At 42.6% G+C, this 16,824-nt stretch overlaps 1 protein-coding gene across 5 annotated transcripts in view; it reads right to left on the bottom strand.

The window, feature by feature from the left end:
• The window catches only part of ATP11A (ATPase phospholipid transporting 11A), a 134,859-nt gene extending 121,094 nt beyond the window's left edge, over positions 1–13,765 (bottom strand). For 2 of the 5 annotated variants that reach the window (XM_029999282.1, XM_029999283.2), the window contains exon 1: positions 13,494–13,765. In XM_029999282.1, coding sequence (XP_029855142.1) covers positions 13,494–13,532 — 39 coding nt within the window. In that variant the 5' untranslated portion in view covers positions 13,533–13,765. The remainder of the gene's footprint in view (positions 1–13,493) is intronic. The other 3 variants (XM_029999280.1, XM_029999279.2, XM_029999281.1) reach the window with 3 other exon arrangements.
• Between the last annotated feature and the right edge of the window lie 3,059 nt (positions 13,766–16,824).

Here is a 16,824-nt window from a genome sequence, read left to right as displayed (position 1 = left end):
CCACATGACACACGAGTGCTACAAGAGAGTGCACATCACAGGGTTAGTTTGGGGAGGAAAGACTGGAGTTATTTCCTGGTTGGTTGGTTTTTAAGTAACATTCCCTCCAGTATGTAGTCCCCCAAACGCTTCTCCTCATTCCATAAGTCATAAAGCTTCTTGACATTTATATGAAGTGTTAACTCCCACCCCTCTCCCAATTACCTCTTTTCTGATGCCAGATGCTACCCACAAAACAAGCCAGTGTTCCATGGGTGTCAGCAACTTGTCAAATCAGCCCTGACTCATCAGTCATTGCTCTGGGATGTCACTGCATCCCAGACAGAAGCACTATCTAGAACCCTGGCACTTGGCAGCACTCTTTCCCTCAGCGAAACTTGCTACTACTTTACCCATTTCAGCTTCAAACCCAGAGCAACAGTTACCATTTTAGGAATACACCCACATATACTCATTGCCCAATGGTTTGTCACTCAGAGTGAAGTAAAACAGGTATCTATCAACAAGCCAGCAGCACATCCAAAATAGAAGGGAAAAGAAAGGGCAAACCTGTCTCTACTGTCAGAGTCCCTTCTGACAGATTACAAGAGCTGTATATTGCTGCATCAGCCTGCTTAACATTTCTGCTTTGGTCTTTTCTATGTACTACGAGAAACTGAGGAGAAGTCCAGATCACACCTGCAATCAGTTCAAGGAAGAAGTGACAAGATGCAGCTGCCTGCAGCCAGCAACAATGCCACAAATGTGCTTTTCCACTCCTTTTCTGCTTTTCCCCTGTGCATCTCCAAGACACAGGTATGAATTTGACAGTGAAGAGTCCAGTGGAACTTTCCCCCCCTCATGTTAATACTCTTCAAAGACCATCCAAGAGCCACATAACCAAGCAGATCTTATTGTGCAGCAGAAAGAAGTCATTATAAGCAGAATTAAGTGGTCTGACTGGGGACAGAGGGAGAAAGCGAGAAAAGTCAATGCTACAGTCTTACTAGCCTTAAATGTTTTCAAGTATTTGCAGTTGTCTCACTTAATGACTCACCTACAACCATGAGTCAACCAAACTTTGTTTGGCTTTTGTCATCATTTTTAACAGGCAAAAAAGCAAATGCATGTGTAAAAGCATTATTATTTTCAGTTTAAAATATTTTATAATTTGTTAAATGCAGGAAAATAGCAGAGGAATACTGATATTCTAATTCTACAAGCCCAGCCTCAAGAAATCTAGCCTCAAGTCATTTTTTTAATGTATTTAAAAAAAAAAAAAAACAACCCACACATTTTTTATATATCCTGACATAAAAGCTCTTTGAACAAGTTACAGCAGATACCATTAAGAGTAGAAATGCTCAAGGTAACCTTTTCACTTCTTAGGAAGGAGGAAGTCAGGGGCTTAAGAACCTTCCTTTAAGAAAAAAAGATAAGCCTTTCAAATTTGAGACCTCCTGGGCTGAAAGATAGAGGAGATTGCACAACCACAGTCCAGACTGCCCTTTATAAACCTGTGTTTTTACACCTGCTCATGTTCACTGTGCACTGCTTCACAAAAGCATGTGAAGCTTTCCTATTGCTTCTATGTCATTACAGCCATTAAGTATGGAAGTGTAGCCTCCTGATGTCAGACAAAAACTTACAGCATCAAGAAGTCAACGTATTCATGAATCATCTTAAAGTGATCATGCAGTTCAGGGCTGAGGACAGAGGTTTTTTTCATTTTCTTTTCATCTCTCCCCTCCCAGTGCCAATACACAGGCACCTCCTACCAAATTAGGCCACCTGGTCACCTGACAACTGTAAATAGTAAGCAGTCAGTTAACACTGTTTAAGAGATTACAATACTACAGCATTCACGCGTTATGATAACCCTGTGGGTTAGTTTTGGGTTTTGGTTGGTTGGGTTTTTTTTTTTTTTTTTTCATCTTAGAAGATGAAAGAATTTTGTAGTTATGCTCAATGACTGTCATTAAATAAAATTCTTATCTCAGCTTTAACCCACCTGCCCCCATCCTCCCCACTATGATATTAAAGACCAGCCATATATTTAAATGGCTATATATGTGCTGTACAGAGGATATACATTCCTACGAAGAGCTTAAAGTCAACAAGAAAGAGTGGATTTGTTCAGAACCCCTAGAACTGCTTTAAGGTAGTCGGAAATTGAAAGTCTGGTACAAAAGGATAAAAATACCAAACATTCTTAAAAATGAGACAGTATAACACATTTCAGAATCTATATATTGGATTTTAAACACTAAATTAACTTGACAATGTTTGTAATACTTGAAGTTACCTGAGAAATCTTTGATTTTTTTTTTTTTTTTTTTAAGCCTAGATAACAGAAGGTTTATATAAGAGTTAAGCTCTCCAAAGTTCATACTGGTGGTCAGGAGGCTAGAATGTGAAAGATTAAGATAACTCTTAAGATCACACTTACTGTTAATTCCACTGATAGATCAAAGAAAAGGAAACTACACATAATTTACTGGAAAGGAGTTGCAGCTCTTCTGTAACACACACATGTGGTGGTGCTGAATAACACCACCATTTCAGTACATTCCATGTTTACAGAGAAAATGATGAGCATTAAACTAAAGAAAAGCACTAACATTAATCAATCAAAATCTGCTTATAGTCTAAGTCTTTCTAACCAAAGCAAAATGTCCAGCCTTATTTACATTATATTTCTGCTAACATCAACATAAAAGTTAATTATTCTTTTAGTTATGATTTGGTCAATAAACTGTTTTGAGCCTACCTTTGCAGTATCCTCTCTCATACCTATCATATTTAACATAATGAAAGAGACTGTTTCTACATAGGCACATTTTATAGTAAGATTAAATGGCAGCCTGGTTTTTAAGAGCTTTCATAGCAGCTAATTTTAAATAATGTCTTCTCCCTCTGAAAAAAAAAATTAAAAAAAAAAAAAAATCACAGAATAAGCAGGTAATCAACTTTCCCAACAATGTTTCCTCCACATTTGTTATACTCTACCCAAAACGCATCCAGTGATTGATCTGCCATTTCTGTTACTCACCAGTACAGTTTGATACTAGGCCCATCTGCACAGCTAAAATCATAATGATAGCCTAAGAGGTACCAGGATTAAAACATCTAAAGATAGAAGGTGTGCAAAGGCATAGCATCAAACCAAAGCCATAGGCAAGACACCAGATGTATTTTAACAGAAGACCACAACTATCCTTGAAGTCAGCTTTGGGACCAACTATCCTTGAAGTCAGCTTTGGGACCCCAGAGCCAAACACTCCAGTCATTCAGGAAACGCTGTTTATGCCAGTCTGAGAAATTACAGTTTATCTGACTCCAAGTCACCTCATGAATAAGATGAAATAAATAGACTTGAGCTTTTTCTGGACCACCCTTTTTTTAGGTGTATTATCATCCAAAAAATAAGATCAGATTGAACTCTCCAGACTAGTGTTCTGCAGGAAACAAAACTAAAGAAACTGTGATTACCAGCAACCTACCTACAACTGCTAGTAATAAACCTACTACTGCAAGAGCAATTTCTGAGAGGCAAGCGTCGTTCTACTATCTTCTTTGTAGCTTCTCAGTGTACTATCCACACTTCATGGAAGTCAGTCAGTTCTATCATTTACAGTATGAATTTGGTAGCCAAACCTTCTCCAATATACACACAGCTACTTTTTCCCCTCACATTAATCATTATACTGTCTTATGCACATCATATATGTTCCAACAGCAGTAGCATTTTTCATGGTTTTATTTTGTCATGACCTCCTGACAAGTATAGCAGTTTAATGTTCGCTATCAAATGCCACTGCTGATTCAGATCCACCTCAAGAGAGGCCACTTATATTCATTATGAGTGGGATAAAATAGTTATACAAGCACAGATAATGAATACTAGTGTTTGTACTTCATTATAATCATTTGTGCAAACAACTCATTAATAGTACTTTGAAAAGATGTGAAGGGCTATGTAAAATGCTAAGCATGAACTGCAAGTTGCTAATGCAATTCAAATAACAAGAAATCCATTTCAGTTCATCTACGTGTCTACTTCACAATGTAAATTAGAAGCATTGGAAACAAAAAAACAGGTAAATGGTTCAGTCAATTCCTTCCCTCTCCCCAGTTCATCCACACAATTCTCTCCAGAGAAGTACTGCATACACAAAGTTTCTTTTTTCTGCATATAACTATATTGATTATTAACATTAATTTTGCAAAACTTTACTGGCGCATCAGCAGATGTGCTTTTCAGAAGATTTCACAACATCCTATCTTAGTGGTGAAGTAGAGGAAGAGCCTAATTGTCCTTAATCCTCTATTTAAAATAGGTTAGATGAAATCCTCTTTCGACTAAAGCAAAGAGATTAGTCAGTGCCACCAGGAAAGAGAAACACTATTCCCCCCTCACCCTGCCCCGTATGTAGATGAGTTTAATGATTAATGAAGGAAACAAATTAAGCAGTCTCCTATTTCAAAAAGGGAAATTAGTCTACAGACAAGAGCAGAATAAGTGGAAAAGTGTCCCTGTGAAATCTCCAATTTCTTAAGCTTTCATGCTTGTAGTAACTACCATGATAACGTGTATAAGAACAAGCATCCCAGAACAGTTTCACAGTATACCTCAGTAACCAGACAGAAGAGCTAGTATGAAGCCCTTCCCCCCCCCTTTTTTTTTTAAATACTAATACACAGCTGGATCCTTGGTAAATCTTGGCATAAATCTTGACATTGCCAAACGAACTGCATACAATTTCAGGAAGTACATGTGAAAACATCTGTGTATGAATGCACGTGCATGTATGCAGATGGAGGAATAAAGGGGGAAGTTGGAGGTAGCAGAAGCAGCAGTGCAGGATGCTTAAGTAACAGTAAAAAACCAACCCTACAACACAGTCATTACAGGCTTATGTCCACACCCAGTTTTCTTCCTGTGACATAGTAATTTTATTACCTGAAAGCATTAAACTACCCTTACAACTTCTCTCTACAGAAGAGCTCCGCAATACTCTCATCCCTGTCCTAAGGAAAGATGAATGTGCAGAGAAATTAACATCGAGATCCGCAAAGATATTTAGGTGCCTTATCAGCCCGTGGTCTTCCATGATGTTCCAGACAAACTCCCCAGCTACTGGCTCATCCCATCAGTCTCCTCAAAAAATCCAAGCTAGGGTGCCAGTTTCTTCCTAGAAAGAGTGCATTTTTAATATAGTATCATAACTACTCAACACTTACAAAATTAAAATCAAAGTTAAATTAAAAAAAAAAACAAAAACACTTTTCATGATGACTCAGAGCGTGTTTGTGCCACAGGCTTCTCAGAGTCATTACTAAGAGGAAAGGAAAAAAACAACTGGTGTCTCTATGATACAGAAAAAGAATCCTTGGTTTGCCTTGTCTACCTGCAGCTGTTGCCATGGCAATTATAGCAGAGCAGATAATAGCATTCCAGTGTCATTTTGCCTCATTGCTCAGGATGAGCTTCAATTGAAATGTCCCTTGACAATTACACAAATAGAAATACTACATTATCCTGTGTAATGGTAAACCAGTCGAATAAGAAGCATTATTCTGGAAAAATATTATCTGACTAAAAGACTTGCATGAGGAGAGGCAGGCTATTTTGCTCAAAATAAAAAAAAAAAACCAAAAAAAACCCAGTAAAGTTGAATCCAGTTGCATAATAGGTGCTAAAACATCTGCTCAGTCTTTTCTGTGGCACATATTTCTCTTGGTTTCCTCTCCCCGCCACACCTGCACATGACATGGATGAGGCATCTCACTGTCAATCAGGTTGCAGCTCCTCAAAAACATAACTATTTTCTAGTCACACTTAAACCTAGTTAGATAAGTTTATTATCCCCATCTCAACAGCACAAACACTAGCCTGCTCTGATATTTGTGTTTCACTTGGCAGCCAAGTTACTGTTTTCTAAGTGTTTTGAGCTTAAAAAGCAGACTCATTAGAAAAATCCCATTCCACCTTGCTATTTTTCTTGTTTCAATTACTATTGTAGGACACGAGCAAAGAATGAATGAGAAACGGTGATCAGAGATACTAAGCTGTAAGTGTGCTACATTGGTCCTTGCCCTCTTCCACTCCAAAAAGTGATTTCGAAAAGGCTTCCTGCTTTCAGTATTGATACTCTGTGGTCCTTTAGAAAAAGGCATAAAAGCAGAACTATATTAAATAATTTTTTTTCTTAAAAAAAAAAAAAAAAATCAAAAAACATGCTATCAAAAGACAAAAGCAACTATGCAGTTCTCATCTCAGAAGAGACAAGTATTTTTGATGCTAAAAATGGCAAGGTTAAAAGTTCTTGATCTATTTTAAGTCACTGAAATACTTCTACAATTTAGATGCTCCAAAAGCATTTTCTACTACCAGAGAGTATCTGATGAGCACAGATGAGCAATATTTTGTAGTCAATAGCAACCCATTTGTAATATAGGAAGCTGGAGTACTCCAGCTTCCTATAAGTGAGCTGTTTTACATACACAATGTCCTATTTTCATTTGTTTGTTCTCAAAAGAGAAAGGAAATCATGTTTTTCTTGTGTAAATTAGCTAATTGATTGGGGGGGGGCGGGAAGCAAAGCCCATGCAATTCTCCATGTTTATTGCCCCTCAGCAATAAATAATTGATGGGGGAAAGGAGAGTGTCTGGGTGGGGGTTGAGCCTCGGATTATACTGAAACACCCTAAAAGCACATTACAAAACCAGAATGAACACAAGAGTCACTACTAGTACACAAGAGCTAGTTAAACTTGCAGAAGTGCCAAATCCTGTCAACCACACTCAATGTTCAGCAGAATTAACTTCTGAGGTAAGTAAAGCTTTCAAACTTTGCCTTTTTTAAATGACAGGCTGAAAAGTATGCAGGCAGCACTCCATACAGACTCTTCCCCCATGCCCTCCCCACCCCAAAAAAAAGCCAGTTAGGAGAATAACAAAGCAATGGTGCTTGGGGAAACATAAATTCAGAAGTTACTCAAGCCGTTAGATGCACTCTGTCGCACCTTCCACACCAGGAAGAACTGGTACCCACAGGGAAGCAGAGGTGCGAGATGGGAAGCATCTCAGGTTTCAAGAAAACATTGTGACACACTGACTTGCACAAGAGATAGCAAAAAAGCATTACATACCAGGGACAGACACAAACACTTACGAAATGCAAGTTATTAACTGCTGACCTGCGAATACACACATAGCTCCTACTGAGAACACTTTTTGTACAATCAGGACAGTTTGCAGACAAAAAGTCTGTATATAAACACATTTACATGACATTTAAAACAACTTAATATTTTGTCAAATTATAACCATGGAATTAAAGAAAAAAACCCACAGAAACGCAACACAAACCTTTTGACTTATTGTAAGTGACAGCTAGGAAGAAAACGGCGTTTATGTTAACAGGCACCCTGACTAAGAAACATCTAGACAGCACTAGTTTGATACCAGTCTGCAAGGGTGCAGAGAAAGCTGAATAACTACAAGCAAAAGCAAGAACTGGAATGCAAGAGTACCCTCATATGTATTAACTGAGCTTAGATTTAAAATAGTAGGTCATCTGAAATGCTTGATAAATGGACTGTCCTTCTAGACACAAATAATTCCAGAGCACCAAGGCTTACAATTTCACCAACTTTCAGGTCAAGGCAGTTACCAAAGGTTGCTGTATCAAAGCTAAATAAACAGAAAAAACCCTGAAGCTCAATATTCATTTACATCTAATAAGACTACAAACACAAGTAAAATACTTCAGAAATCTAATTAGAAAACAATTTTAGAATTATACTGCCAATAAAAACAACAAAATTGTCTAAACCAATGACCAAAAGGCACAGGCTGCCATGAAATTTAGTAGAGAACTTGCTAAAAGCTGCTAACATAACTTCCTGGTTAGGCTAGTCAATCATCTTCTCAAACTATGATTAAAGTTGACCCACTTCTATGGAAGTGAAAAATAAAGCATCCATTTGTAAACTCATTTATTCCAACCTCCCAAAAAAAGATTTTTCAGAAATATCTGCAGAACTAATAGGCCAGCACCTTCCCAGAGGCCAGAGCTGTAATAAACCACTGCTCCTTCTGGAAGCAAATCTTATCTGCTGCTATACACATTTGGAGAAATTTACACAGGCAACAAATACTTCAGGATTACAGATCTCGATGTTAAGTAAAAGGAGAAGCAATAAAGTGGCAGGATCTTTAAATATACTACATAATGCAAGCAAAACTGTTCAGTAATACAGACCTCTGACACAGTAGTAGTTATTGTACAACCCAAAGCTGTCAACCTGGACAGGAGCATTTGCTGATGAGGGCCAGCTGTCTTACAAATACAGACCAGACCATCACCATAGGCTGCAAGACATTTAGCAACCATTTAGTGTCCAAACAAACATGCTAAAGAGTGTCATTTTTCCAGATTACCCTGATACATTCAAATCCACAATATTCAGGGATATCCAAATCCACATTCAGCCATAAACAGCTATCATGAATACGTAAAAGACACACGCACATGTTTTATGAAGGAAAGTAAATGTTCATTTTATGAAAGATAAGATGTCATCAAGACTTGTTTTAAGATTATTAGCCATCTCTTGACTATACAGAGGAAGAACTTCAGAATTCCCAAGATCAGCAAGAAATAAGTTAGAGAAAACCAACGCAACTGCAGTTATATGGGCAGAATGCATAGCTTAATGATATCCACACAGTGTCCCAAATAATCTAACTATAAAACAGAAGCTAATCTTGTGTGGAAACAGTTTTAATTATCATTGTATGCTTGTTTTTTCCCCTAAATACTGTACTGCTTAGTATTAAGCTAACAAGTTCCTCTCATTACTCAGCACACAGCAGGCTCTGCATGACACTTACAGGACAGTACACACTAATTCCATATTCTCAGGCTGTGAGGCTGCCCTCCAAGGGGTAGCACACATCATCTGGGAAATGCACAAACAATCCAAGGAGAAGACAGAGAAGCATATTATCTGATGCAAAAGCAACATCCAGAAAAAGAGGTTATATTTTTATATGTGGCAAACAGTATACCCCCCTCCAAGGCAATTTTCATACTACCCCCATATAGCCATTATTTCCATTATTTGGGAAAGTAAATTAAACAATACAGTTGTCAAAATTTATCATATTTATCTTATTGTAGCAGTCTTATTCAGATTCTTGCTTGAGTGCACCCTCAGCAAGTTTGCCAACACCACCAAGCTGTGTGGTGCGGTCGACACGCTGGAGGGAAGGGACGCCATCCAGAGGGACCTGGACAGGCTTGAGACATTGGCCCATGCAAACATCAGCAAGGTCAACAAGGCCAAGTGCAAGGTCCTGCACATGAGTTGGGATAATCCAATGCACAAATAGAGGCTGGGCAATGAGCTGATCAAGAGCAGCCCTGTGGAGAAGGACTTGGGGATATTAGTGGATGAAAAACTGAGTATGAGCCAGGAATGTGTGCTCACAGCCCAGAAAGCCAATCCCATTCTGGGCTGCATCAAAAGCAGCATGACCAGCAGGTCGATGGAGGGGATTCTGCCCCTCTGCTCCGCTCTGGTGAGACCCCACCTGCAGTACTGCATCCAGCTCGGGGGCCCCCAACATAAGAAGGACATGGACCTGCTCGAGCAGGTCCAGAAGAGGGCCACGAATCCCTGGAGCACCTCCCCTATGAGGAAAGGCCAAGAGAGTTGGGGTTGTTCAGCCTGGAAAAGAGAAGGGTCCGGGGAGACCTTATAGTGGCCTTCCAGTACTTAAAGGGGGCCTACAGGAAAGATGGGGAGGGACTATTTACAAGGGTACGTAGTGATAGGACAAGGGGCAATGGCTTTAAACTGAAAGAGGGCAGATTTAGATTAGATATTAGGAAAAAAAATTTTACTGTGAGGGTGGTGAGGCACTGGAACAGGTTGCCCAGAGAGGCTGTGGATGCCCCATCCCTGGCAGCGTTCAAGGCCAGGTTGGATGGGGCTTGGAGCAACCTGGTCTAGTGGAAGGTGTCCCTGCCCATGGCAGGGGGGTTGGAACTAGATGATCTTTAAGGTCCCTTCCAACCCAAACCATTCTATGGTTCCACATAGTGGAAAAGCTGTATATAAAGGCATTTCTATTTTGTTACTTAAAGATGCCTCTACTATAGCTCATAAGTTTGAAGCAGGAAAATATACAGAATAATCTCATTAGATGCAATTAAGAAAAGTTACTTTGCTATATTTCAGCTTGAAGGATCATGAAGATTTAGAAAACGACATTGAACTTTGTTTCACTGCAGTGCAGCTGACATGAGCACCTTTTATATAGAAAGTTAATCTTCTCCAACAGTTGTATAAATTGTGTATGGCTGCAGTAATGGTGAGGGGAAATAAGAGCTGAAGTGAAAACAAAAAAAAATTTGCAGGATGGATATAGGGAGGCATAACAACAGAATGTCAACTCAGAAATGTAGTAACAGAAGGACAGAGGCAGTGATCTCTAAGAGGCTACACCATCTCTTGGTGAAGAGATATGAACTACAGTATGACTAGCATGCTGAACATGTATTTTATTCAACCCACATCACTGAACTGTTCCAATGCCTGGAAGATAAAGGCAACACTCAATGCAGGTAAAGCAGCAGAGAAATACTTGAAAATGCTAACCAGGAAACTGACGTCAACTTGAACTGACAGCACCCAGTCATCGTTATGTTTGCATAGGGCCTTAGAGATATGTGCTATTTTGCATTACCTAAGGACAGTGACTGCAACAACAGTAAGTGAAAGGGGAATGGGGCTACCTTCACAGTCAGGACAAGAACCCTGGTATTTAACTTATGCCTTTATGTCCTACAACATATAGTACAGGGAAAGAAAAGAAATGATGCAGGACTCTTAGAAACCATCCTATTAGAGGTCTCCATTAGTACATCACATAGCAACTGTTTGTTATCCCAAGATCTCACCATACCACTGGTAAGAGCTCCCAGCTACTTCAACAACATCTCCAGCCTGCATCAGCCAGGGTTCTCAGGATAATCCAGAGATTAGCCTGCTCTGGGAAGGACCTGCAGCTGAACAAGTCCAGGACACAACTTGCAGAACAAAAATTCATAGTTCTAGGACCTCAATCACTGAATAGTTTCTGTACAGACTTTAACTAAACCCAAGCCTAAGCTTACTTTGATATAAGCACAAGACATACCCATCCTCTCTGACTCTCCTGCAGAAGTGTCCCTACCTTGTCTCCCTTATTAAAAAGCAGCTTGGAAAGAGGCAGGCACATCCACATTTGAGGCATAGCTGGCATGTATAGAGCTCGGGTGAACAACTATGAAGTGATACTGCTGATGTGTATCTGCTACTCATGTACAGCAGTCAGTTTCAGGCCCAGCATTCAAACTATTAATTTTCATTTCCACTGCTGCAGTTGTACAAAAATAGTTGAGCCATGGAGATAAAAAAAAAAACAAAAAGAAAACACACAACACACACAGGCATCAGCTCACCAGATCTTAAGGGCCGTACTGAAATGATGAACACAACTTTACTTACAGCAGCTTTTTTCAAAGTGATCTTTCCTTGGAAGAAAGGATTCAAAATTAAGAAACTGAAGGAATGCAAAAGAACAAGAAGCAACAGGTGAAAATATACAAGGCAGCCTGGAACAGCTAAGCAATTATCTAGACATAGCCTATTGGCATGCATACATACAATACAGAAAGTCGTGTGATCTAGGAAATAGCAACACTTCTTCACATGGGATGTAATAATGTTTCATTTAGCTTTCAGACTGCTGAGTTACTCTCACCAGCAGTGCAGGAGGGTGATGACAGTCCACAACTTAAAAGCTCAAGTGCTTTATTTTCCACATGCTGTCTGCTCATGTACTACTGTAGCTACTCTCAAACCTGTTTCTTTCATATTTGATGCTTAAGCCTACTTTGAAAGGGAGGTTAGCAACAATGTTATGCAGAAGAGACCACAGTATGCTCTGTGCAGAATGAATGCACTATTTGTACACGCTCCAGATGGGAGCACACAGGCACAAAAAAATCTTAAAGTGAATCCAACAGTTAGATCAGCACTGACAGATCACTACAGCCAAACTTATCCTGCCTGCTTCCAAACAGACCTCAGCACAGTTCACCTGAGCTTTGCATATTCACAGACACTACTGCTTCTCTTATACCTTATTATGAATATTCTCCTCCTTCCCTCAGGGCCACTTTCTAAGGATCCATATACACATAGCTGCTTTCAGTACTCACCTCTCCATTCCTTCCTCATCCCACATAATACCCTATTGTAAACAGGAAAAAAAAATCCACAGTACTTTTTCTTTTTTAAGTATGAACAAAGAAAAATAGCAGAGGTGAAAGACTTCAGTCTGTATTATGTGGCGATAGCTCTTGGCACGCACAAAACTAAGTGTATTTACTTTTGCTTGGTCAGAGCATGAAAGTTTCCTTACTTACAGTACTTCCTGCATGGGAAGAAAAGCTACATGTATCTGGAAATCCCAATTATCTCTGCCATCTCTTTTAAATTTCTTCTACACCCAAAAGCAGAAATTTGCTGTTTCCTGGTATTGGTGGTCCCCGACTCTTGTACTGTACAACCCTGCACTTACTGGCATTCTGCCAATTTACTAAAACTGAACACCATCCTAAGCATGTTAGGGGTTTGATGAAATGGGATTTGCACTCACTGACGCACCTCAACCTACACTGGGATCCACTCTAATACACTACCGATTTGCTCTTTCGGACGGTATGGGTGCGGGAAAACACGCTGGCCAACAAGCAAGATCAACTCTCCTTCCCCAAAGTACACCAAGTTTAGCGCGTTTGAATCTTACCACGCACATCTACAAAAACTTGGGACTATTCCGACCATCCGCCGGCATATTTAAATTGGCCAATTCCACAAAACGCAGCTTGACTGAAACAACATAACAAGAAAAAAAAAAAAAGGGAAGAAAAAAACAACCCTCGAGGTTTTATCTGCCCTGATAACTACGTACCTCAGCACCCTGTAAATCACAGTGCTTTGAACTTGGGTCAGCCCGTTCTGGTTTAGCGAAGGACAGCCCCGCAGCCAGCTACCCGGGGAGAGGGGCTGCAGGGAACCCACGAACAACCGCTCCGTCCTCGTTTTCCCAGGGAAATCACGTACAGCGGCCCCCGAGGCTCCCCCCGGCCGCCCTGCCAGAGTCACGGGACCGCCAAACTCCCGACCGAGCCCTCTCGGCAAAGCCCGGGGCCACGGCGCGATGCAGCTCCCCCCGCCCCCCCCCCGACGGAGACCCGCTGTTTTACAGCCTCGCAGCTTCCCCTCCGCCGCGGCGGGGGCTCTCCCACCCGCTGGGGCTGCGAGCTGCACGGTGAGGGCGGGAAACCCCGGAGAAAAGATTCCTCAGAGGCGGCTCCGGGGCTGGCGGGAACCCGGCGCGGGCGAGGGGAGGCGGCCCCAGCGGGACGGGCCCGACCGGCGGTACTCACGTATCGGCTCACGAGGGTCCGGAGGAGGCTGCAATCCATGGCGGGCGGCCGCCGCTGCCCGGGTACTCAGGACCGTGCCGCCGGTTGCTCGCCGGTGCCGCCGGGCTCCCTGACTCGCCTCACTTTCCACATGCAGGGAGCCGCGCTCGCCCACACCGAGACCGCTCTTACCCCCGGGTCCGCCTCTCACCGCCGTTCCCCGGCTATGCCATATGCCCCCCGCCGCCGACGCCGCGGCGCGGCGCCCCGCGGCCCCTCATGCCCCGGCGCCCCCCTCCCCCCCCCCCCGCCTCCACAACACTTTCTGCGGAGGGAAGGCGGAAAGGAAAGCCGCCGCCGAGTCGCCGCCTGGCTCCCGGGAAGGGCTCGCCTGGCTCTCGCCTGCCCCCCCCCCCGCCCCGGCTCTACCCTCCAGCCGCCCCCCCTCACGGTCCAGCCCAGGGCTTTATCCCGCGGGCGGGGTGGGCCGCCCGCCCCTCACGTTAAACGGACCCGCCCGGTACCGGCCCCGCCTCGCGCCGATCCCGCTTTGATCTCGCCCGGCGCTTCCCCCCCCCCCCCCCCCCCCCCCGCCACGGTAGCGCACGTCACGCGGGTCTGGGCGGGCATGCGCGCGCGCCGGCAGCCCCGCCCCTCCCCTTCTCCTTTTCCACAGGCGGCGGCGGCGGCGTGAGGGGATCGGTGTGTCTCCGGTGTACCGGCGCTGTTAAGGGCTGTTAACGGGGGCTGCCCTCCCTTCCCCCCGGGGGGGGGCGAGCATATAAACCTGCCGAGAGGAGAAACGCCTTTAAAAAATCTTCTTTCTCCCTTCGCTCGTCCCCGGTGTTCCTACCGGTGCGGGTCGCGGTGTGGGAGAAGCGAGGCGGGAACCCCACGCTGAGGGGAAGGTGAGGAGGCGGAGAGCAACCGGTTAGCGGCCGCCGAGCCCTTCCCGGGAGCGCCCGGGGCGGAGGAGGTGTTGGCGTTCCGCCGGCCCCGAGCCCGCCGAGGGGGCGAGAGGCGTCCTCCGGTCGGTGGCCGGAGCGAGGGGACGTTCGTTCCGCTGCGGGGGCCCGCCGGAGCGCGACGTGCCTCCGGTTAGACCGCACGGACGTTTGAAGAACCGTTAACCGGTACCGCGCGGCAGGTCTGAATTGTATGAAAAGGCGGGAAAAAAAAAAAAGAAAATGTGCTTCGCGCAGCCCTGCCCGTCCCGGCGCCAGAGACACGGGGCGGCGGTGAGGGGCAGCGTCGTGTCTGGACGCGGAACGGATGGAAACGTTCGAAAAGTGCAGCAGAAACGGTCAAAGAAATCTCTTTTTCAGTGACTGAAGCCCAAACGTGACAGCCCTAGTAAGCCTGCAGGCACTAGAAATGACTTGTCGTAGGTGAAGGGATAAGCAGAAGTCGGCACAAATGTGCACAATGACAAGAAGGAGCGTATCTTTATGCCATTTTTTTTTTAAGATGCCCGAAAGAACACCTTTAAAGGCCTTTGTGTTCCTCAACTGTTGTGTTTTCATGCCATTCGTACCGAAGGACTCAAGTTTGCAAGAATCTTGTAGGTAGTCTCAGATAATTTGTGCATTACTCAGTACAACTTAATATAAAACTAAGACTTAAAGCTCAATACTTTCTCCAAAATCAATTGGAACTTCGTAATTTCATAAAATTCAGTATTTTACTTAAGTTAATTTAACCAAAAGCATTTTATACTCATGAAAATCCTTCTTTAGCAGCAGTCACATAAGCTGTCCTTCATCGCCTAGCTCGTAGCCAAAGCTAGGCAATTTTTGCTCCTTTGATTTTTGTGTTGTCACAATTCAGTAGTTCTCTGGGCACCGTAAAATCTTTTAACCCAAAGACTACCTGAAATTCTAATACAACTAACATATGCAGAAAAAACAGAGATTACACTGCTTGAGATCGTCACATAAATAGTAAGAGAAAGGACATCTGGCTAATTCTTTATAGGTCACCTTTAATTTAGATGCATTATATATGTTCAGCATTTTTTATTACTGGTTAGATTGCAAAATGTATAATTTAATGCACAGTAAGTGCAGTGTGGTCGAGCTAATGTTGCTATTCAAACTCTAAAGTGATGTTGGTTTAAAACCCAATTTTCCTCATCTTGGCTACTACTAATAATTTATATTCATCTTGTAGCACCTCCCGTTTTCACGCTCCTACTTACAGACCTAACACTTCTGTTACATAGGCTTTTGTACTTACATTTCACTTTCAAGAAATTATCACTGAAACCGAAAGGGAAAAAGAATTAAGAGAGCTATGAAATGACAGGAAGTTTTCTCAAAATTAGCAATTCTGCATGAGTTAAACAAAAACTACTTTCTTACCTGCTTATTTACATGAACAATTACATATTGAAATAATATTATGTGTGCATATCAGCCTTTAGGAAACTAGTTTATTACAAAAAACGTAGAAGAACCTAATTCATTAACATAAAGTGGTAATGTCAAAATACACAGGTTGTGAAGCTGAAACAGGAAATTGTTTCGGTTGGTTTTTAGGATACATCTCTGTCTAGCTAATCCATTTTCAAAGAATCTATGGAATATTAATATTTTGTAATATTTTTAGGAGTTATTCCACTTTTAGTCAAACCGTGCCATTTCATCAATCCAATGTCTTGAATGACAATTGCTTCTTAGCCAGATTTTGAATGAGAGCAAGTTTTCAAATTATGCAGAAAATTGCTTTTAAAAGTTTTCTTTCTTTTAATACTTTCCGTAGTTTCTTTCATCCAAATACCGCAATATATTTTCCACATAATTAAGTGTCATTTCTTCATGGAAGCAGGTAATTACTCCTACAGGTTAAAACCTGCTATATCTGTACACTGTTTCCATTACAGAACCTGTGTGCACCGCGTAGAGCGTTTCTGAAGGGAAGGAAGTTCACCTGATGAGCCTGTAACAGTTAACAACAGCTCGGTGCTGAGCATGATCGTCACGACGATATTTTTTAGCTCCTTGCTGTCTCCTCAGCTTAGGTAACCAAGACAGGGCTGCAAGAACCATTTTCCTCAGATCCAGAGCCTGGAGACCACTCATGGGTGTAGGTCCCACGTGGATGCAAAGGTTGGCTATATTCTCTAAGGTGAACAGGGGACCACAGCTCCTGTTCTCACTGACTCTTTCGGTCAAGGGCAGGGGGAAGGGACACATGAAGCACAGATACGTATTTGCCGTTTCCAGGCTACTGCTCAAGCTAAGCTGAGCCATTTTTCTGCCCTTCCCATTGAACCTGTGGCACTAAGCCACCAAGAAAATGAGAGAAAAGGAGCACAGCTGGATTCTGGGTACACACTGATGTGAAATCCCAG

This window comes from Aquila chrysaetos, chromosome 23, assembly GCF_900496995.4.
Source record: "Aquila chrysaetos chrysaetos chromosome 23, bAquChr1.4, whole genome shotgun sequence".
Lineage (NCBI taxonomy): Eukaryota > Metazoa > Chordata > Aves > Accipitriformes > Accipitridae > Aquila > Aquila chrysaetos.
The sequence above is the reverse complement of the archived record's forward strand: the minus strand, read 5'-3'. Positions and strand labels throughout refer to the sequence as shown.